Source organism: Pezoporus wallicus, unplaced genomic scaffold (genome assembly GCF_028554395.1).
Source record: "Pezoporus wallicus isolate ANWC-B61680 ecotype Strahan unplaced genomic scaffold, APGP_CSIRO_Pwel_v1 contig_13954, whole genome shotgun sequence".
Taxonomy (NCBI): domain Eukaryota; kingdom Metazoa; phylum Chordata; class Aves; order Psittaciformes; family Psittacidae; genus Pezoporus; species Pezoporus wallicus.
In genome coordinates this window covers 3,259,994-3,283,650 of record NW_026638000.1, presented here as the reverse complement: position 1 = coordinate 3,283,650, position 23,657 = coordinate 3,259,994, and the positions used below count along the sequence as shown (strand labels likewise).

At 40.7% G+C, this 23,657-nt stretch overlaps 1 protein-coding gene across 1 annotated transcript in view; it reads right to left on the bottom strand.

Annotated features, from left to right (window-relative positions):
- Positions 1–23,657, bottom strand: part of ADAM12 (ADAM metallopeptidase domain 12) — a 188,176-nt gene that overhangs the window by 117,304 nt on the left and 47,215 nt on the right. Inside the window, exon 3 of the mRNA XM_057408684.1 lies at positions 20,818–20,891. Coding sequence (XP_057264667.1) covers positions 20,818–20,891 — 74 coding nt within the window. The remainder of the gene's footprint in view (positions 1–20,817; positions 20,892–23,657) is intronic.

Here is a 23,657-nt window from a genome sequence, read left to right as displayed (position 1 = left end):
ATCTTCCTATGTTAACATCATTAGCACTGATCCAGAACGGAATATTAATCAAATCTTGTGTGCATGTTTTCCTGCAATACAAATCGAGGTCTAGAATGGTATTTTGAAAAGCTAAGTTCAAGACCCATTGGAAAAAAGAAACTGTTAATATTGACATAGCACCATCTATGGATAATTTGTACCTGGTAAAGTAATATTTTCTTTTCAGCCCATAAGAGCTCCTTTTACACATCAAAAATGGATTCTATCTTTGCTTTCAGGGAGCCTAGCATTTATATGCTTAGGTATCATTCAAATTCAATAAGCTGCAAAAGTTCACCCAATATTCTAAGTCCCCAAACTTTACATTTCCATCCTCAAATGACTAAATTATGCTGTTGCTTGATAAAAAGACATAATAGTTTGCAAAAGATAATAGAAACATAGGACTAGAAAGAATCACCTGGTAATAAATGTTTACTTTGGAAGGACGCATGTAACGTCAGCCCTATCCACCTGAGGTTGAGAAAGTCCAAGAATCTCATAATAAAACAAAAGCCTTCAGAAAAGAAGCCCAGAAGGCATGGAACAATGCTGTGCCACCAGAGGACAGCAGAAGAGATCAAAAGTATTGACACCATCTTATATCCCTCTACCAGCAGCAGATTTGCAAGCTGAAAACACCCAGACAACCAAATTATCTGGAGACATTTGTACTTGTTCATCACCTTCCATATTATAGAAGAAATCCTACACTACTATCAAAATAAATAGATATTTAAAAATATTATGAATACAGCATTATGTTCAAGCAATGCTTCTGCAGATGAACATCTAGATATAATAGTAACCATAAATTAGAGTACAGTGGCTTCCAGATAAGTTACATTTACATCCAGATAAATTGCAGTTGCACATTGCTATCCACATCCACCCAGATGTTCTGGAAATCAGTCATTCTGTAACTATAGAGATAGTTCCATTGTATAAACATCCGATGACTTATTATTGTTCTAATTGCTATAGGAGTGAGTCTAGCTGTCTAGAGCACATTTTATTGACCACATCAGGATACAAAGCCATCCTACTGAGAGATCTCAGCCAGAAGGACATTGCTTATCACGGCTACAGACCATGAATGATATTATGGACTTCTTTGGAAATCATGATTATAAATTTATTAACCTAAAATGAGCATTACATCAATTAATCATTAAGCTGACGATGAACACTAGCTCATTACACCTACTCTAACACGCTTTTTCTACTACCTGTTGTAAGAGATCACCAGCTACTGTAAGTCAACCCAAATCAGATACATTAGTGTAGGATCATTGATTTTATGTCAATGACAGATCTCATCCAGCAGCTACTTTGCTCTTATTTTTCAGCTATGCCTGACTTAGGCTATTTTCTCTGTCTGCCCCTGCCATGGTGTCTAATGCTCTAATATAGTGTCATTCTGGCAAGCTGATGCATACATTAAAACACAAAAGAAGATGGAATTTGTTAAAAAAAAAAAGGTGCTGGCAGCTGCAAGATGTCAGCTGCATTTGTAATAATAAAGCACTCTTCTGGGGAGCACAAATCCTCTATTTTCAATAATTAATACAAAACCCAAGCTAAGACAGTAATGCGAGCCAAGGGTGATAACATGAGCATATTTTATTAGTAGAACATCATCCATTTCTTCTTTTCTGGCATACAACATTACTGCTTGCATTTTTTCATGGCATGTGAATTTGTATTATGGTCCTACACGCTACTCCACCCTCAAAGCACGAGAGCTTCTCTGTACGTCATGAAATGTCTATCTGTTCTTTTTGCTACATTGAGCTTTTTCCCCCTGCACTGAATTCTCACCTCAAAAGTGTTCATTTGGAGAAACCTTTTAAGCACATCAAGCAGCAGAGTGCTAAAAGAGTGTTCTTCCCTTCCCTGCATAGGGCGTGCTAAAATCCTGCTGAACCACTGATGACTGCTCCAGGGATGATAAAAAAGTCCCTTGTAAAAGATAAAGAAAACTGAGATTTCATTTTAATATCAACAGACTTTGATCTAGCAATATATCTACCAAATGTTATTTCAGTATCACACTCTAAATCTTTGTCTCTAAAATGAGGTGGATTGTCAGAACTTCATACATAAATTTATAAGGCACCATCTTTAATTTCATGCAAATGACAGTCCTAAATGGCCCCACTAAAATAGTCATTGTCTTCCACTATCATAAATTTCAAACTTCTTCCAGTTTTTCATGAACTCTGAAGATGAATGACATTCTAACTGTTCTCATCACACATCACAATGGCCTTGGTCTTGCACTGTGTTGCTATGCTGAAACACTAAGTTCCGACAAAAAAAAAATAATATCAAGAAAAAGTTTTAGTGGTTCTGAAATACAATTCTCTATGAAGTCAGGAAATTAAATGTTTTAACATGATCTAAATAGCTCTTGTATTTCCTAGCTAAAAACGTGTGCTATATTCAGTTCAAATTCATTATTCTTTCGGAGCTGCATACTCTGTACTGTGATTCATTTGTTAAGTTGAGGGCTTAGTCCAGCTATCACATTTTTGTTATACTAATGACACTATCTACTTCTCCTTCCTTACTGAATAGCTAAATTTTCCCCTTCAAAGTATTTCCTCAGGAGAAAAATTAGGTTATAAAGACTTTTTCCAGAAATGCCGGTCTTCAGGGCAAAAAAGTAGGAAGCCAAAGGATTTTCCAGCTCCACTCCTGTATTCATGCTGCTATCCCTATGTTTTTACTAAGTGTAGTGATAATCATAGAACAGTTAGCAATAAGTGTGCCTGAGATAGTTCATGTAGCCAGGCTGCAATACTGGGACCTAAACATGGCCATAATTTGGACTCCTAACTAACAAATGAGTCTCAATGAGTCCATTTCTATGCTATTTGTCTTGCAGGATTAAAAAAGAACCTGTCTGGTCACCAGGGGCAAGGTACTGATTGCCAAAACGCATCCAGAGCTGTGACATGCTGTAGCAGTTGGGTCACAGATATAAATAGGTCATGCCAACTAACAGTTATAGGGAGCAATTCTACATCCAAGCCCCTGCAGAGCTTCTGTGGGCATTAGGGACATGAATCAAAGACAACCAGAACTTCAGGGGTCTTATTCTACATCATTGCAGACATTTTCTTGTGGTCTTTCAGAGGTAAGCAAGTCAGAAATGAATGCACTGTTGCTCATACAAGCCCACTGAAAAATCACAGTCTCAAACCTTTCCATAAAGATATGCCAAAAGTTGGCCTTGGAAATTCACCACTATATAATTAATACCTGTACTACAGAGTACAAATGCTACGTGTATGGTTCAGGGTCAATATAAACACATGCAGTGAATTCCCCTATGCCATGATAATAACAAAGAAAGAAATTCAGAGATACCCTGCAAGGGAACGTGGAACCTTCAGAGTTTCTGTGACTTAAGTGAATGATTCATTTTCAAAACGAGGAAAGAAATCAAGTGGCAGAAATGAATGCTGCTGGGATACCTTTCCCATGCAACAGAATGAGAATAGAATAAATTAAATTCACTACTGAGAACATGAAAATGATAAACAAACCATGACTAAGGAATCACAGGAAATAAGAACAAGGGTAGAGCACACTCCTCATTCCTATTTATCCATGGCGAGATTAAGAAATCAAAAACATTTCTTAGCCATTATTTGATGCCTTTATTTCAGAATAAGGGTGTTATTGTCCTTCTGCATTTAGGACACCGCTGCTCAAAATATACTTGTGAGTATAAATATAAGACTCACTCTTTACAAATCTTTCTCTTTTGTTCATGATAGTTGTATCACATGAAGTAGCTGTGTCCTAGCAACACCATAAGTCTTACTAAACTCAGGCAATTGGAAAATCAGTCAAATTCAGACACAATTAAGATTAAATGTCATAACTGACAAGGTATGAAAAATACTAGGACTTTCCAATTTAACTTTTTTTTTTTTTCCTTATTCCCATCTCCATATCTTTTGCAATGATTCATGGAATGACATTAGTAATACACAGAAATAAATTAGAATTGACTTTTGCTAAAATATCTGAATAGCACATTAGCTCTTCTCCGAGCGTGTCTGAGTGGAGTTCCCATTCTCCTCTGAACCAAATGCACACAGCTGATACAAAGCACAAATACATCCAAGCTCCAAACTGGGCTATTTTAATACTTAAATCACATCCTAAACCTCTTTCTAAGCCTGAAGGTTCCTAATTTGAGTTCAATTCAACACCACTGCCAAGTCCTTGTTCATTTGCTAATGGACACAAAGACTTGTGTCTGTGCTCCATTTGATAAAATCCTGTGCTTCTGAATCCTGTGTTTCCATCCCTTCTAAATATAAGGTTTTCCCTACAGAAAACAGAGTTGCTTCCTCTTCCATATAAGCTTCAACAATAAAAATCAGTCAGCCAGTGCTGGTATCTATAAAATTGTTTCTTTAAGATCCCAGAGAAAATTTAAAATTACACATTTTTATGGAATCAGCATATTTTCAGGTCACTTTAAGTTATTAGGTTTCATTTTACTTCTCTGCTATGGCATATTTTCCAGTAGTTTTCTTTTCAACGTCAGTTTTGCGAAACAAAGAATCAAACCCGTGACAAGTTTTTCTCTCCTATTCTGCTCCCTTCTACCTCTTTGAAAACATCTTTCATTTATGCAACTGAAAATACTGATATGAAGACCACACAGGAATTGCTCGTGGTTGCCATTCTTACAGCTTTACAAATGAAGATGACCCTAAATGAGTAATGTGCCCTCTTGGCCTAACCTATTCTTCCTGTACAAGCTGTAGTCAGGGATTATCACGTCACGTTGGTTTCCTTATACATCATTCCTGAGATAATTTCCTAAGGGGAAAGACAGTTTCCCAACATCCTCTTCCAATACCAGCTGGGCACTTGAACTTATATGTGGTGTGCAACTTCCAGGGTTAAAGTAATTTGTGTATTTTAGTCCTATCAATAGTTGCACTGTCAATCACATCCTTGACATCCTTGGCTTGGGCTGAGGTGTTATCTTAATTTTGCCTTATCTCTGGATTGCAATAATCCCTTCTAATAACTTCTGCTCTCGGAATCCCTCCAGGAGTGAAAACCAAAACAAGATTCAGCAATCCAGCGAGGCGCATACGTGATCTCCTGACTTCTAGGGCTCACTGCAGCAACTCCATTTCCATTAACACATAACTTTGCTGCACAAGAAAGGCTTTCCATAGAAGATTCCTATGCACATAGCTTACCTGAGCCTCTTTTCTCTGCCATCACCTACACAAAACACACATCTGCCTCTCCAGTGCTCCTTAGCCTGCTGCGAACAGCTAGAAGCGGCATGCAGAGCAGAGCACTATATGGCATATATGCTGTGTTATGTAGAACAGGTTGCAGCCACAGTCTCCTCTCATTCCTTCTTGGGAACCACCTCACTGCATGATTTCATGCCTGTGTGAAATCTAGGTGAGTTAACTGTGATCTTGTGACACCAGCAAACCCATCAGACTGACTGAATTCCCCCAGGTCCCTTATGCCTATAGTGTCAGCACTGCCTCAGATCTTTCAGACTGTTAATCACAACTACCCTGCTAACTTCAGCTCTCTTTCATATGGTCTTTTTCCCCCCATTCTCTTTTATCATCTCAATAGTATCACAGGGTTTTTTCCTACTGCCTTCTTTATACTTCAGTTCTAAACCTTTACCAAAGGGGGCTCAATTTCTCCCCTTTTCTCCTAAATCATCAATGATTGTGAAAGTCCTTCTCCTTCTTCCACAAAGGACTTGCCCACACCTATTTTGATCACTGTCTACATCCAGTTTCTTACTCAGGCTTTTTTGCCACTACTTCACCACACTGTTTCTCTACATTTGCGCACTAAACTGTTAAACAATGAACATGACAGTCTCATTTACCGACTTTCTGCTCTGTGTCTCATGTTCTTTATCAGTTAGCTTACAACAAATATATTTCTGCTAACAGTGCAGAGCTCTAGAAGAGTTAACTTCATTCTGATCCAGCCCGTGTCTAAAGTGAATTATGGATTTATATCCACATGGAGATGCATTTCTGTTCAGTTACTCCTTATCTGATTTACACTCTCCAAAGTGAAAGTACCCAAACACTTTAGTACTCAAAAGCTGAAGTTTAAATTGTTTCTTTCACCCTCAGGACACTTTTCCCCCGTGCCACAGCACTGTGAATCCAACATTTCACACGTGAGCCAAGGACGGCATTTCTGAGAAGTGACTGTCAGTCAAGAGCCTCATCCCCGGTGGCAGTGGTTTCATTTTGCTGTTGATATGAAGTTATAATCACAGCTACAGAAACTGCACATAATCCCACATTCCCATCTTACACATTTGCTTAAAAACTGGTACTCTGACTTGTGTGTCACCTATGCTTAAGTCTTTTCTTGCATTCCTCCTCAAACGCTTCTAATAATGCACAAGCACTACATCGTGTTTTACAATCCCCCAGCGTGTCAGGGTACTGCTCAAGGCAACTGTCACAAGCAATAGTGATCTTTTAGCTGGTCCCTTTGGATAAAGTAAAGCAAAGAAAATTGCATCTGGCTGATGCTTAAAATTCATTCCATTTCTAAGGTAAGGAAGGGCTCAGGTTGTAGACTGCAAGCGCCAAAATACACTGATGCCTCAAAAAATAAAGAGTGATGCAACATTCTGGAAACTTGAGGGATCTGCAGTTCAGGGAGATTTCAGTTATCACCTGCCTTCAGGAAGCATGAGAAAAATCATAGAATCCTGGAATGGTTTGGGTTGGAAGGGACCTTAAAGCTCATCCAGTTCCAACCCCCTGCCATGGGCAGGGACACCTTCCACTAGGGCAGCTTGCTCAAGGCCCTGTCTCAGATCTCAGGATCTGAGTCTCTTGCAAAATGTTTTGTGCTGCCGGGTGAATGCTCTCCCCATAGTCTACCTGTGCAGAAAATCCATAGCTTGCTTTTAATAAGAGCACCATAGGAAAGACAACAAAAGAAGGATTTTCTCCTTTCAGTTCTACTGCCAAAAATGAGAGTTTTTGTTTTCCCACTGAACTGAAAATACGTAAGGCCACATCCTGCTCTGTTTTAACCCTCAGACGTTGGCAGACCATTCAAAACCTACCTGGTAAGACTACTCAAGCACGAGGGGTGTTATGGCTTCAGCTGATGTGTGAATGAAACTAACCATGAAAAAACTAACTTAATAAAACTGCTACACCTCCAACTGTCTTAATAGGTGAGTAAATATTAGGAAAACCTCCATAATTCACCCCAATGCAGAAAGCCTACCCCAAATTCCAGCAATGGCAAAAGCCCTGGAGACGTGGTTTGGGCACACTACATGATCCTCCACTGCCCCTCTGCTCTTAAAGTGATTTTCACCCTGCTGGAACTTTGTAAAAAAAAAATGGGTATCAAGAAGTAAAAGAAGAACATTTGAAATGAGAAAAGCAACCCTGTTATGATTAAATATGTATGGTATTGCCAGTGCTTCTTGTAGAAGTATACAAGAAAAGCTACTGGCAGTTAAGCCAAGTTACGCAAGACAAGGCATCCACCTTTGTAGGCTTCTAATATTCTAAGGACAGTTTCCAAGGAGAAAGCTAATATCACTGTAATACTTACTTTCTCCAGTAATATATATATGCTTTTGCAGAACATGATTCATTTCCAAAGCTGTACCAACAGTAAATTATTCATAACAGAAGAGATAAAAGACAGAACATTTCACAGAGTAAAATATTTAGACACCCCCCAGCTCTGAGAGTGCAATAGTCCTAACTGGGCATACTGGGAGTCAAAATGAACCTAAATTAAGTGGTACAAATTATGCTTATAAAATACATAAAGTTGATAAAAGAGAGAGCTCTCCTGTACCTACATTTCATCTTTCATGTTGAACCAGTTCAAATAGAATTAAACAAAGATGCAATTAATCAGTACTCTTACACCGGGCTACTCATCAATATGTGAGTGTAAAACTTCAATAAAATAGGATGCTTAAAGTGCTGCTAAATGTATCAATATTCAATTAAATAATGCTAATAAAACCATTAAAAGAGAATTAACAAGGGTCTACATAGGAAGTATCCCTGGCTGACATTAGGTGGCTCTTTAAACATTTTCTAAAGAAATACTGTAAAAAGCTACTAAAATATTTATGCAGTGCTTGCATTAGTTCTATTTAACGGGCATAGCAGCAATAATATCAGCGGTTTAAAATGCCTTGCTTCTTAACACCACATGATTATCTACCAGTTATGAGACAGAAACAAATTCCCAGGTTTAAGGTCTTAATTCTTTTCATTACAAAGGAAATATCTTTAAGCCCTTCATTAAAGCTCATAGCTTCACCAAAATTGGATACTCCCAACTATATGTTGAGAAACTAGTATTACAGTAGGCTGCGCAGGCTCTTAGGCTGGAGTTTGCCACTGGGGCTCTCGCCTGCTGTTCAGCTGTTCAGGTAGCCCCAGAGGAAACTTGGGTTTCACCCCAAACCTTTGTTCATGGTGAACTCGGGCCTCACAGGCAAAACCTTCATGGAGAGCTTAGAAAGCAAGGAAGATTATTTCACTCAAAGAGATTGTGCTGGTGCAGCAGTTCTGGGGTTTGTGGCTCCTCCTCTATCGCCGAGTAACAAAAAAGCCTCCTAGGACTTGTTAAATTAGCCAAAGTAATGAAGTCCAATTCTGTGTTATTTGCACAGGGACTGGAAAAGATTTCGTGTTTCCATGTACATAAACAAAACCTGGCTCAGCACACCAGGGACTTCAGAGGTTTATAAAATATAAAAGACATTCACATTAATCTGTTAAACAATTCATTCTCTACCCTGCCCTTTCCTACCATCTGAATTCATTACTTATTAAAAGTATATATTTGCTTCTGGCTCTTCCGCTCCCAGTGAGTCACTGCTGGACCCCAACACCTTGGGGCTCACTGGTGGGGCAGTGACACTGTCCTTGGGGCACATCCTGGGGTGAGAAGGAGAAGACAATGCACTGGCAGCACAAGCCCTAGCAGAAAACTTAGGATGCAAACATATCTCTTACTGTTATTACAAGGATTTAAGTCCTTGCAATAATAACATCAGACTTGCTGCAGCAAGTCTTTGGGACAGCACCATTGATCTGAATTAAATTATTAGGAGGTGTGGAAATGAAATAAATGAATTCACCCCCTGGAAAACAAAAAATAAAGCAGTCTCTTTGATGCTGTCTAGACACTGATGGGTATTTTTCTGCCAGGAATTGCTAAGCTGAGGGAAAATGCTTGTTATTTTGCAGAACAGCTTGGGCAAACTTTGTCAAGATAAACTCATCTTTACATTCCAGCATCTGTGACACGTCTCGAGGAACCATCACTTGCTATTTTGATGGATACTCCTCTAAACTTGTATCAAAATCCATTATTTTTTTGCCCCTGAAATTAAAAAGATCAAACTGGTGCTAATAAATAAAAATATCTTGACAGAACTGGTTTTGTGCCTCTTTTTTTTCTAAGATCATTAAACCAAATCACTCTGAGTTCAAAGGAAGTCAAATGCATGATGCCCCTCATGAGCAGTATTCCCACAATAGTCTGGAAAGACATTAATTTGCCATCCACATTCAGACATTCATTCACATCCACAAAACAAAGTGCTGAAGTCTTTTAAAGATTATGCAACTCCTCTATGAACAAAGCTCGTACTACTCTGCAACCCAAATGCAACCGAAAGTGCAGAGTAGCTGCTTGCTTCTGATTGTTTTCTCTTCAGAAGACACTAATAGCTACACGTTTCTTTAACAAAACCAAAACATCTTCCTATCACATCTGCCTTCTCTCCTCCCCAGATTCTTTTGTTTCAGAAGCATTTCTGTTGCAGCCGTTGCTGGGTTTTATGCTACCTCAACACTATCGCCCAGCTAATAATATAACATTCTCTGCTTTATATTTGAGGGGTTTTCACTGTTTATGTAGGGATAAGACATATATTCTATTTTTCATTTCTTGTGCAGCCTTCAAAACCCCTGCTGCTTCCTAAATTACATTTTTATTTGTCCAACTAAAACTCCATAAGCTACAGCGGGTCTTTGGAACAAGTTAAACTATTGTAGCTTCCACCAACCCAATCCAATCTCCAACTAGATTAGTTTCAATTCTAATCAAATTATGATACACCTAACAGGCACTAGCTAGTCTGTAATGGGAGAGATTTGCCTATTTTCTATCCAAATGCAGTGGGTCTGAACACTCTTATTTTCATTTTGACTCCTCTGCCAAGTCATCCTTCATGCAGTGATTGCACAAGTGTCTTTTTTAAAGCCCATACACAGCCAGGGGACACATCTAATGCAGGAAATGGTGTTGCACTGGTCTTGACACGTACTGCAAAGAAACAAATGTCTACATTGAATTTATGAGTCACCCCAATACATTCATTAAGCATTAAGCTGTGCTTTTACAACTGGTCTTCATCAAAGATATTTCATCTGTTAGCCAAAGCGTCATCTTTTCTAATGACTCATAATGAAGACTCATTCCATTTAGCTTGAGTTTTACTGGCTCATCAGGCTCTTGTTCTCAAGGGGCTAAGCTGTGCTTTTCAGCATGTTCAACCCACATATAAGTGGCCATTAGCTATACTTTCTCATTATGTAAGAATCAGCTAATCAAGACTGACCAAGAAATAACTGATGTTGTGATTAAAGAAAAAGAGACATCTGCTTGGAATTATCCAGACCACTGTTTCCAAACTGATAAGGCATTCACTGCCTCAGTATTAAATTATAACAAGAATAAATGATTCTGGGGGGCAGCAGGGAGAACGTGGAGTTTGCTTTACCTATCGCTTGGAAGGGGAAGGGATGGAGAGCACAGAGTGTAAGCAAGGACCTAGGTTGTAGAGAAAAGGTAGAACCTGTAAAGTGCATCAGTGCAAGTCACAGAGGGAAGCAGACAAAAATTCTAGGCTATCTATGAGGCTATATGTAATGTAAAGAAAACTATTATTTCCATGGTCTTCAGAGATGTAGCAAGGCTAAGTTGTAAAAATAGCTCTACTTCCATTTCCCAATACCCATTCATTTTTTTTTTCCCCTTTTCTTCCAGTATCCAGAATAAAACTAGCATTCATATCTATCAAATCCTTTTCTCATGTAAATGGGGAACCATTTCCCTGAAGTCACAGTGGGCTGAATATATGTATTTCTGATTAAGGCTGACTAGGAGACTTGCTTTACTTGATTTCTAAATGTCATACACAACTTTTCTGAAGCCAAAAGTTTACTTATTTTGATCAGAGCATAGGAGATAGTACACTTCCTCTCATTCCCTTTAAAGAAAACCTGCAATAAGATAGGATCTTTCTACCCATAAGCACCAGCAAAACATGGATACCAGAATGCTAGTCAGATAAAATATGGAATGTGATAGAGGCTGCATTGAAACTGCACCATAACTTGGGCTGTAAGTGAATATAACTCTTTTTTTCTTCTTTAGGGCTAAGAAAGAGCATCAGATAGGAAGAGGACAGTGTGCTTTTAATGGACTGAACAACACTGAGAAAGTGCAAATATGTGGGTCAGATGAAGGAACAGGCAAAGCTCTGCTCTCATCCCAAGAGGACTCGGGAAGCATAAATTGCCAAGAACAGTCGTGTTTAGGGGGAGCATTACAGTGGACTCAAATTACCTTATTCATACAAAAAGCATACTTCTGCACACAGCCAGGTACTCCATCTTTTTTCATAGCTACTTCAAATGAACAAGTAGCAGGTAGTGAGATGAAAGCACAGAAATAAATTGAACCAATTTCTTGAAGGAATCTGTCTGGATTACTGAGGCCAGACATCAAAGAGGGGGGGAAAAAAAGAGTGCCCTATTGCCAAGCTTATGTTTCCATATATGTATTTCCTCCACACTCAGCCTCTTCATATAGACTCTGCTTTTTGAATCATCCCTCTTGGCTGATATTGCAATACTTAGTGCTCATATGCTGCTTTTCATCTTCAAAATGCGAACAAATTAATCCTCAAGGCTCTGCTTGAGGGAAATGAAATAAATAAATAGGATGAGCCCTATTTCCCAGCCGGCCAACCGGTGGAGGGGAACTGAATGGACCTGGCCTGGGGCTTGCAGAGCTGGAGGCAGCGCAAGCACCTCCTGTGCTTTGCAAGCCGGTATTTATTCCTTCAGCACTGCTTTCTGCCATCCTCTGCAGCCCTGAGAAACTGCTCTGTCACTTGGAAAGGAACTGACATTTGCTGGAAAGAGTCTCACATTTAGCATCCAGGAAAGTATCTGCTTCTCCTCTGAATGCGGCCCTATAGGGGAGATTCTTGCTCTTAAGGACCTTGAGACCAGCTTTTTCTCTCTTTCTTTCTTAATTTCCTTTTTCTTACTCTTCTTCTACCTTTTTTCTTTTCCTTTCATTCAAAAGAGGAAAACCTTCCCTAAGCAGATGCAGAGAAACAGCTGTTGCAGCACAGCAGCTCTGCAGACATGCCTGCTGCCTGAGTCATATACGCCTCTCTCAAAAAATGTAGGAGAAGCCGTTACATCAGTTATGTTGAGTCGGTTCGTGCCCAAAAAACATCCAGGAATCGCAGTCTCCTCCTGTCGACCCAGGGTATTTGTTTCTTCCTCCTCTTTCCCTGTATTTTGTGAGACAGGAGGACTACAGTATTTTCAGAGAGGGGTCTGTGCACCTTGGCTTTTTTACCTGCACCCCTGACCAGAAAGGAAAAGCAGAACAGAAAAGCTTGAAGTGCTCAAGGCTGCCCTACTTTGTCTATGGAAATTTATATACACCTGGAAATCACTCTCAAAGGAGTTTCAGAAAAGGGCAAAAAAAGAGCAAAAAAGAAAAAGAACAAAAGAAAGAAGGAAGAAAGGAAACAAAGGGGAAAAGAGCCAGATTAGAGCGGAATTTATGTGAAAGTCTCTGCACTCAAATCCCGACTGAGATTTTTAAAGGAAACTAAGGTATGAGCTCTCCACGAGAGCAGGATGACTAATTTCTCTTCAGCCCCTTCAAAAAATTCCTGCACTCAGTTCTACATAAACGTTTGTTCTTTTAAGGCTACAGGAATATCGAACCGTGTCCCAGGACCTTGATACACAAATCACTTGGGGCAGAGTGTGGGGAGAAGGCAAAAAAGTCTCCTTGGACCTTCATGTATCTAAACTCCATGACCACAGCACAGCAAAGCTGCCAAACCTTTAAGATTTAACCATGACTGTGACAATATTGTTAGCGCTTGTGTTTGGGTTTCTTCTCCTTTCAAATTATAACAGAGCAGAAAAGCTTGAGGATATGAATCTTAAGTATCACAACAAAACAGAAGGTTAAAAAGAACCTCAAATACTTGCACCTTGCTTCTTCTTTTTCACTGTTGTGATTTTTTTCCACTATGTACTGACATGGAAATGTGTTGACAGGACATGGTCGTTCTCCTCCTGCTGTTATCTCCCTTCTGTTGCATCCACCACCCAGCTACAATCCTAGGAATGCAAGCTCGGAGATGGGATGATGATTACCTGAATGGGCCACAATACATTAGCTGCCAATAGCAGCAGCAATCTCACATATAGATAGTCCGCTGTATAAAAATACATGTGTTTTAGGAGAACAATACGGTGGACTTCCTCCTCACAGATGTGTAATTGTGCTTTGGGGATGCACGTGCTGTGCCCAGCCCCCATGCCTGGCGGGGATGCTGTTGATCAGGTTCCCAGACAAGGATTAGGAGCAGAACTGAACTGCTCCTTTGGAATACTTCATTTCCACGTGCAACATAAAATAATGGAGAATTCATCTGAGGAACTGTACTGCAGTGTACTCGGTATTTACTAACCCTCTAAAAATAAACACATGAACCAGTGAACACAGTAAGCAAATTAAATGGCTGGCATCTTTCCCTATAGAATTCCATGAAGGCAACAATGTCCTTCTTCCTGCAAAGCCTTCAGGAGGTCCTGAGATCCGAGGAAGCGAGTGTGTGCCAGCAAAATGGCACTAGATGGAGAAAGACTAATTCTAGAGATGCTGGAAGCACTGTCACCTATCTGTTCTTATTCAAAGACACTGGACTCCTGGGACTGAGCATCAAAGGGAGAATATCTAATAGAAAATTCATGAAAAGCAGGTTCATAGAATCATAGACTCATAGAACAGTTAGGTTTGGAAAGGACCTTAAGATCATCCAGTTCCAACCCCCCTGCCATGGGCAGGGACACCTCACACTAAACCACGGCACCCAAGGCTTCGTCCAACCTGGCCTTGAACACCACCAGGGATGGAGCATTCACAACTTCCCTGGGCAACCCATTCCAGTGCCTCACCACCCTCACAGGAAAGAATTTCCTCCTTAGATCCAATCTAAACTTCCCCTGTTTAAGTTTTAACCCGTTACCCCTTGTCCTGTCACTACAGTCCCTAATGAAGAGTCCCTCCTTATAGGCGCCCTTCAGATACTGGAAGGCTGCTATGAGGTCTCCACGCAGCCTTCTCTTCTCCAGGCTGAACAGCCCCAACTTTCTCAGCCTGTCTTCATACAGGAGGTGCTCCAGTCCCTGATCATCCTCGTGGCCTCCTCTGGACTTGTTCCAACAGTTCCATGTCCTTTTTATGTTGAGGACACCAGAACTGCACACAATGCTCCAGGTGAGGTCTCACAAGAGCAGAGCCTTGTTCAGGCTCAATTTTGACTTGAAAACTCCTTTACTCACTCTACCTGTGTTTCTGAAGCCAGAAAACAATACTCACCAATGTTTCTGGAAAGCAGGAGAATCTTCTTGCGTTTGGCTTTGGGCACCTTTACATGTATTGTGAACAGAAGACCAAACACCCCAGGTAATGATGGGGCATGGGATAACGCGAGGCAAAGTTCAGTACTTCCTCTTCCATGTAACACTGCTGCACCACATGGGCTGGCACAGGACTACCAGTGGGAGATTGCAAGGTTTCCAGAAAGTTGCTTTTCTCTCCTGTCTCTCCCCTAATTATTCATTTGGCAGTCCCAGATGATGACATGTTGCTTGTGTGTTCAGCATCACTGCGATCGTGATGATCCCAGCCTGCCTGAAGGAGGGGGGAACACAGAATCCTACTGGCTTCTGAGAGCCAGCCCTCCTCCTCGACCTCTCAGCTGAGCAGTGAAATGCTGAGCAGTGAATGCACATTCTGCAGTACGAAGGGAGATTAAACACAGTCCTGCAAATAGAATACCCTTCTGCTGTAGGATATGATGTAGAGAGCGAAGTCTAAAGCAGGCACTTATTTATTGCACCAGCAAGTATATTTCTCTCTCCATTATTGTTATGTATTTAATCGGTAGACACAGCTTGAGGGGTTGCTGTGACTGACAGACACTGAGCAAGCAAAACCTTGTGTTAACTTGGTTCAAAGCTGTCAACTGATGCAGCTCTGGAAAGTACTATTCTCAGCAAAACATTTGTGCAGAGAAAACAGTACCTGTCCTACCCATCAGACTAGTTTGTTTTTATATATAGGAATTAAGTTTGTAGTTCTGCACTACACGGGCAGGGACACCTTCCACTAGAGCAGCTTGCTCCAAGCCCCTGTGTCCAACCTGGCCTTGAACACTGCCAGGGATGGGGCAGCCACAGCTTCTCTGGGCACCTTGTGCCCCTGCCTCAGCACCCTCATACTGAAGAATAGGACACAGTCCTCCCTTCTCTCCAGGGGAGCTGGCACACAACATTTGCCTTACTGTTTTATGGGCATGGGAAGAGAAGAAGCTTGACCAAATTAAAGCTGATGACATTCAGCCACAAGAAGGTCTCCAGAATACAAATCCCAGTCATTTTTATCCTCTCCACTTCCAGCATATTGTGTCAGCACGTATACATCTCCTCTTATTGCTCCTTTCTTTTTTTGTTTTCCATTTACATAAGGAGAGGAAAAGCGATCAAGAAAGCAGCAGTTTTTTATCCTGGTGGAGCTGATCCCGTTCACTCCAACACACAGCTCCAAAATGGCACAGCCAAATGTAGCCCCAGCCGCACAACCTCAGTTACCATTGCTAATACCATCCTATGCTAATACTCAATTACAGAACAAATCTTGGTTACCTCAATGCCCACACTAAATTTGCCATCCTTATACCACAAAACCATAGCAAATGCCAGTACCCTTACAGCCATGTGTTAATACCATGTTACTGGAGCTGTGGTAGCTGAATCTTCACATTTCGGTGTGGTTTAGACCATTTGTTGCTATTACAGAAGGGAAAAAGTGCTACTTCCATTAAAGTGGAACTTTTACTTCAATTAAAGTGAAATCCCAACTGTCAGCTCATGCTGAAACGTTGCAGTACAGCTGCCAGCTCCAGCATTCACAGATAAAACACTCTGGGGTCACAGCTTTTTGGCTAAGTTACAGCACACAATTATAATAGCAAACATATTCTGACAGGTCCCGTTCCTCTATTTGGTATTTGTGTGCTTAGATTTGTTTCCTTGAGCTGTATTTCAAACCATTGATTGCGTATAAGCGTGTCAATTCATTAACAAATTTTGTCAGCTATTTTCTTTGGCACTGGCAATGGGTTATTTCCCTGTTTCCCTGCTAAATTAATGCAGCTAGAATGTCACTTGCACACCAATCACTGCTCCTATTCAGGAAGGTCAGGCAGCAAAGAAGAGAAAACTACTTCTTTTCTTTTAACCAAGAAAGAATACAAAAGATTTCTGAACACCAAAGCCTCACTGGAACAGGGCGAATTAGCACTATGCATGAAGACACTTATAGCTTGCCTTTCAGGCCCAGGGAATGCTGCTGGAAACTGGAATGCTTCCTGGAGTTAAGCTTGCAAAGTGCCCTTCAATACCGGACCTTAACATCCCAATACATCCCTGGTACTGAGTCTCCACGTAGAAGTAGTAACCATGCAAGGGGGCCAGTCAAGAGATGCTCTGAACTTCTGGAGATCTCTGGGATACTAGGGGATTTAAAGGAAAAGATGGAGACTTACACCATGCAAAAGCCTGGGGTGGATTTTGCTTCCTGCTAAGATAGAAGAATTTTTACTGAGGGAATAAAAGGCAGCGACCCAATCTCATATATTCCCCTTTTTATATTGCTTTGTTAAAGGTCGTGCTATAAACCTGACAAGAAAGAGCACAAAGTATTGGGGAAATGAACAGTGAACTCTAGTTCTCTAAAATACTTGAGATTGTCCATTCCATATCCATGTTGCCCTGGACCAGTGGCGGGGTCAGCCACAATCGCACTGATGGCACCCTTACTGCTCCCTTTGCAAAGCTGGTCAGCAAAGTCCCACCAGAAGGAAACTGTCCAGGACACACCTGAGATGTTGCCAATGCCAATGCCCTTAGGGCAAAGCCATCCTACCTCTATACATGTCTTCACCTGCTCTCAACTTATCTCCTCTTTTTATCTCTATCTGCCACAGACTCCGCTATAAACAGGAGTCAGCACAGCAAAAGCTCTCTAACGTCTGTTCAAAGTTATATTTCTTTGACATTCATAATTATAACCTTTGTCAGCAAATCAGTTAAGCATGAAATTAACTTTGAAAATCATTCCACTGGCTTTACCTGGCTTACTCATATGTTTAAAGTTAACTGAACACTTCAGGACTTCACTGTACACAGACCTATTTCTGACAGAGCGTAAAATGCTTCCAGTTGTAGAAAAATGGCCAGTAGTCACATACTGTTCCCCTCTCCAACTCAGATGTAATCTTGAAGGGGTTTTCTGTCATTTACACAATAGTAAGCCTACTTTCCTGCAAGACCCACATGCTGCAATCAACTTGAAGTCATTTCTACATGCATACATTAATGTCCCTTGCACAACAGACGTGCCTCGGCTGTATTGATGTAACGCACACCAGTACGGTCAGCTGCTCGGAAGAGCGGTTTACTCTTCAGCTGATGGATGATTTGCTGGTTCTGGAAAGCTCTCCATGTGACAAGTGTTTCTAAAACATTTAAGGTACTACAGAGTGTAAGGTTCTTGAGAGTGCAATCGTATTTTGCACCTAAATCATAGTAAGAAATGTGCTTGCAACAGAAGCTCCCTGGCAGGTTTTCTACAATTGACAAATTGAGTTCATGGCGAATAACTTTGGTTTTGCAATAACAAATGTGCAACGCCTGAAAATTAATCACTAGAGCATTTAATGAATATGCACAAAAGTAATCCTAACAGCTGGAAACCATAGAAGAGACTTTAAACCCTAAGCTGTGAAGTTAGGTACCAGCAACTCTCCCAGAACTAACAATATCTTGCCCAGTACATGTGAACACATCTTGCTGAGTCTAAATATCAGAAAACACCAAACTGACATTAAATAGTTCCATAGATAACAGATGGTTTAACACATCACTCCCCACTTGGGGCTGCCTAATGCATCTGAATCACGTTTCGAAATACAACTCAAAGTTTGGAAAATCTCTAAGGTTTTCAAGAAATGGAGTTTAATGTCAAGACTACTCAAAGCAGCTGTTTCTACTAACCATGGAAAATCACATCCAGTTTTTTTATGCATGACCCAATGCAGAAATTATGTATTTTAGGGGTCCTATCTACCTCCACCCCCATCATTCTCCAAGGAATAACATGTTTGACATGAAATTACAGTACAATAACAGCACACTTATCAGGGCTTCATGTGTGTTGTCACTTATTACTCAAGAAAAGATGTTTGTGTTTAGCACTTCTGCCTGAAGCATGCCAATTTAATGGTTACTCCAATGCTCAGCATCGATGCTTTCGAGATATTTGAGTTGCATGTTTCATGCCAACATCAGGAAGATGGAGCAGGCTGTCTGTATGTACATCTGCTGGTCCTCACTAGGACTTGTTGTGTGGAAGGACTGCTCCCTTTTCCAGATATCTGATGTCCTTTTCATCCTCTGGAGACTGGACCTTAGACCCAATCTATCCTGCTGCCACCCACTGTTATTCCCCATCCTCTGCTCTGCAGAAATCCATTCTCTCCTCTCACCTGGGCATTCTTTTTCACTATTACTTAGAAGCTCCTGCTAAGAAGAGGAACCTCATGTTGTTAACACCATACACAGCTCTTCTAGAATGTGAATCTTCAGGTGGACACCCTGACACAGAGATAGGTAAACTAAAAAATAATAACTGATAAATACCATTTTTTTCTCAACATCTCCAAATCTGATTAGTCAGACAGATGTCCACTGAGTTAATGTATTGTACTTCCATGTCCTGCTTCTAAAAAAAGCTGGAGATTGCATCTTACTGTTTTCTAAGGTGCCTTTATTACAGGTGCAAGAGAGCTGGGTATGTTCAGCACAGCCTGTATTAGCAGTTTTATGCTCTTTTAATCGCTGACATGGAATGTAAATAGTTTCCTCAATTGCTGCATACTTCCCATTCCTGAAGCAAGGCACACCCTTTGACAAAGATTAAGGGAATATAAAGTTAAATCCCCGTTTACTAAAGGAATTAAATACCCCTCTCATTACTGAAACAAAGCAACCTATGCATGGGGGATCTATACACCCTTCAAGAATAGGAAATGAACAACTAAGGAGCACTAAAAATAATGTAAAGAAAACTGAAGATTTGAGCCTGATGATGAATAATAAACTGAACTGGACTTTATCACAGCTGGGTAACTTTGGGGTTCATCCAAATAACTGGAAATAAAAAGAACTTTGTGTTGTTTTATTACAGAGGCCTAAAGAGGTGCCCCACACAATTCCATTGAAGTTGTCCATCACTGGCGTGAGGCAGCATGTACTCGGCCTCCCTCGGACAGTTGCTTTCACGTGCACATTCCTTCCTGTTAACTTACAAAGCTGCAGCACTTACGTCTATGGTCTCTCTATTACAGCAAAAAAATCTCTCCGCTGCTTTGATTTCACAGCAGGGAAACCTACAGAACACAAAGATCCTGGCTGACATTCATAAAGTTTTCTCTGAGTTGATCCTTGCTTTTCCTTTGACAAGCACCATGTACTTGTCCTGGTCTGGTTTCCCACAATATATTCTTGAGATGCTCTTAGAGGAAAAGCAGTTTGAGAAGGCAGATTAAGACTTTGATGACTTCGGCTCTATTTGTCAGGTACTTCCAGAGAAGTGACTTCATTTCTATATGGTTTTGTAGCCCTCTGTAAAAACTCTGCAGGGTTTCTGCCTGTGGGACCACCTCTGCATCAGCCCCTGGTAACCCCCTCTGAAAGCTGACGGACATAGGTGGGAGTTGTGAAGAGCACATGGAAGAAGACGTAATAGCTATAGCCCACAGCTGGTTCAGGCTCAGCTTTGGTTATGGGTGCTGTGAACAGCACAACCATCCCTTAACCACCCCTTTGACAGCAAACCCAGAGAGCTCCTGTTTAAAAGGAGGTTAAACCCAAATCCTTGACTTGTCTTTCCTGAGCAGACATCAATGGCCGCATACGGAGGCAACCATAGTCAAAGGCAGTACTAGGAGGGATAAGTCCACCAAGGAAAACTTCCAAAGACTGTAGGATTTTCCCCATTACTGTAAATAAAAGGGCTTACCAAAGTAAAGGAGAACAAATCCAAATCAAATAAAAATAATGATCAACAAGAAACACCAAGGGGCAACATGTCCATTTTCAGTCCCACATAAATGCAGATGACCACAGAGATTCTTGCCCTATAAACAGTGTGCAAATATGCACTGGAGCAGAGCTCACTGTTAGGGCTCTGTTCCATGAGTAACAAACTTCCCCCCAGGTTATTCTCAAACCATCAATTTTAAATTACAACCCTTCTCTGAGAGCCTCCAGTACAAAGTGAACATGCAACAAGGGTACTTACTCATTCCTCTCCAGATTGATGACTAGATGTTTGCTTTCGGCTTGTATTACAAACTGCAGCAGTGCTGGGTGATTCTGAAAAAGGAAAACAGAGTTGCTTGAGGCCAAACCCAGAGCCTGTCATCTTGCACCCAAGATGCTGGGTACACATTGTCATTGCAGGATCAGGCCCTGTTTGGCAGGAGCAAGAAGGTACAAAGAGAAGATTTTGTGGCGTCACAGCTCTTTAGCCACCGCTTCCAGCAAAGCTACGTTAAACACAAATATAAAACCTTATTGATTCTCAGTCTTCCTCTTCAATTTATATTAAGTGAGCTACAGGTGTTCAGGTCCAGGCTTCTCATGACCATTTTCAGCTTAAGATATCCATGTTCAAAGCTAATCCCTGCTGCATCAAGGGAGGCTTGTAGTACTGTGATCACGTTCAGCAGGGTGGCTACAGCAGAAACACTTTTTCCCTTAAGGCTGAGCATGCTAAATATTTGCATGTAGAACTAAGACCATCATACAAACTAAATGTAAATTACAAGTACACTGAACTATTCCCTATAAGCAGCTAAATATTTTATTAGATATTTTAATTTTTTCAAAAGGTATGATTAAGTTTTAGCTTAAAATAACAGAATTGGCATCGGAGGAATTAGAAATAAGGTCAACAGTATGATCAACTATCTCCATGAGAACAATAGGCAAAGTATTTGCATGTATAGAAGTATTTAAGAGAATTTTCTAAACAAGACATCGATAGCAAAGCACACAGAAATCCCAGTTGCACGACAGCATGGAGCAAGGATCAGGACATCTGGGTTGCATTTTCAGCACCATCATGACTGCATGTGATCTTCATATTGCTGTTCTCCTGATTATAGAAGAAGTTCTTTTCCATCTCAAGCATCTGCAGGTAAATCCACTAATTTTTTGGAAGCTGTGGAAGAGCAGCAGAAAGGTCTGGGATCCTGGCAGTGTTCAAGGTCAGGTTGGACACAGGGGCTTGGAGCAAGCTGCTCTAGTGGAAGGGATCCCTGCCCGCAGCAGGGGTTGGAGCTGGATGAGTTTTAAGGTCCCTTCAAACACATTCTATGATTCTGTGATCCACTCGACCTCAGAGGCAGAAGGGAGTGGAGGCTCCAACACTTGTTTGGAGAAAGGCAGTGCACCTACACAGGCTCTTAAAACTGCTTCAAACAAGAAAGCACAGTTTACAAGTTACCCTTACTCCAAAAGGCTGAACTCATATATTTTTAAGACTGTTTACACTTAACTTACATTTCATTAAACAAACTTACTGGATTGCGAGACACTATTTCCTTGTTTTGAAATTCCAACAGTAGCTCAGTTGTTCCTCTTCACATGCAATGAGTTCTCCTCAAGATTTATGTCAGCCAATTGCAGATCTGAAGCAGGACCATTTTTGGGTTATAGCATTTAACTGGTTTATTGAGAAATGTGTCTGAATATGTGATTGCTACAGCGGTGCCTTGCTGGAGCACCCCGCCCATGCAGTGCAATGGGTTTTAAATGATACGGAAAAATGGAGATATTTATTAAAAAGTGAACTTAAGAGAGGGCTGTCGTAGACTAAACAAAATAGTGATTTTGCTATAATGAAGAAAAAGAGCTGACGGCTCCCCAGTGCTCTCGGGTATGATTAAGCACAGATTGTGACTGAGGCACTATTGCCTTCTTCTAAGTGTCCTGCCCCACTGCTTGTGCAAATTAAAAGGTATTTTCATCCTCTTCATGCACAATAGCAACACTATTGAAATTCTGCATCTATGTGCACGCTGCAGGAACTAGATCCCACCAGAATGGCAAATAAATGCTTCAGACTATCCTTGGCATTTGGCAAACACATGGGAGTTATTTATTGACATGAATATTTAGAAGCAGTGTTGATTACCACTGTAATATTAGTGCATCGGTTCCAAACCCCATAAGATACACATACTATAGAGTTTTGAGAGACTAAAATACAATTAATTACAATAGAACACAGTAAATAATTAAGATATTGCAGTAGCGCTAATGGATTCTTTTCAGCTAAAGGGCCTCTGTTAATATGTAAATGATAACTGTGTTTATTCATGAGTTCACAGTGGTACTTATTTGATAGGCAATTGATGTCAGTAAGTCGTAAGTTAAAAAAGCAGCTGCAGGATAAAACAGGCTTCTACAAGACAAAACCATCTCCCAGAGAATTCCTGAAGCTGAAACTTCTTAGTATGGAGCACAGTAATGTCCCCAGTTAGGATGCTGGGCTGCTTTGCATGAGACCCAGGTTCAGATTCTTGCTTTACCATAGATTTGTCTTTCAGACAAATGGCTCATTTCCTTGTTTGCCTTCTGGGAAGAGATGAAACAATACTTTTTCTTGTTCTGACTGGCAGCCATAAGCACAAATACAATAAAAATTACAGGTGGTATGGTGATTTGAAACATGTAAGCACGTAACATGATACATTTCTAATGTGAAAGAAAAATATCATTCAGAAAGGGCATTTTAGGTTTGGTTTTGGGGTGGGTTTTTTCTTCCTTGTTTAGTGTGCACGCTTGTGCAATGAACCCAGATCTTTTACTTTAGTTTTGTTGCAGTGGTGGTAGAGTGTCCATCAAAAGTATTTGCACAGTTCTGCTACAAGATCTTCGAAGCTCATTTGGAATCTCATGAAGCACCAGAACACTCTCCCCTTACAATCAATATCATCAAAACTATGAATACAGATACTAGGTTGCTGCTTTGTGTTTTCTATTCTGAATAATTGAGAAAGCACACTGGGAGGGCACAAACTCTTCTGCTCAGCTTCAGAAAGAACCACTTGTTATAAGGCTTTCTTAAGAACC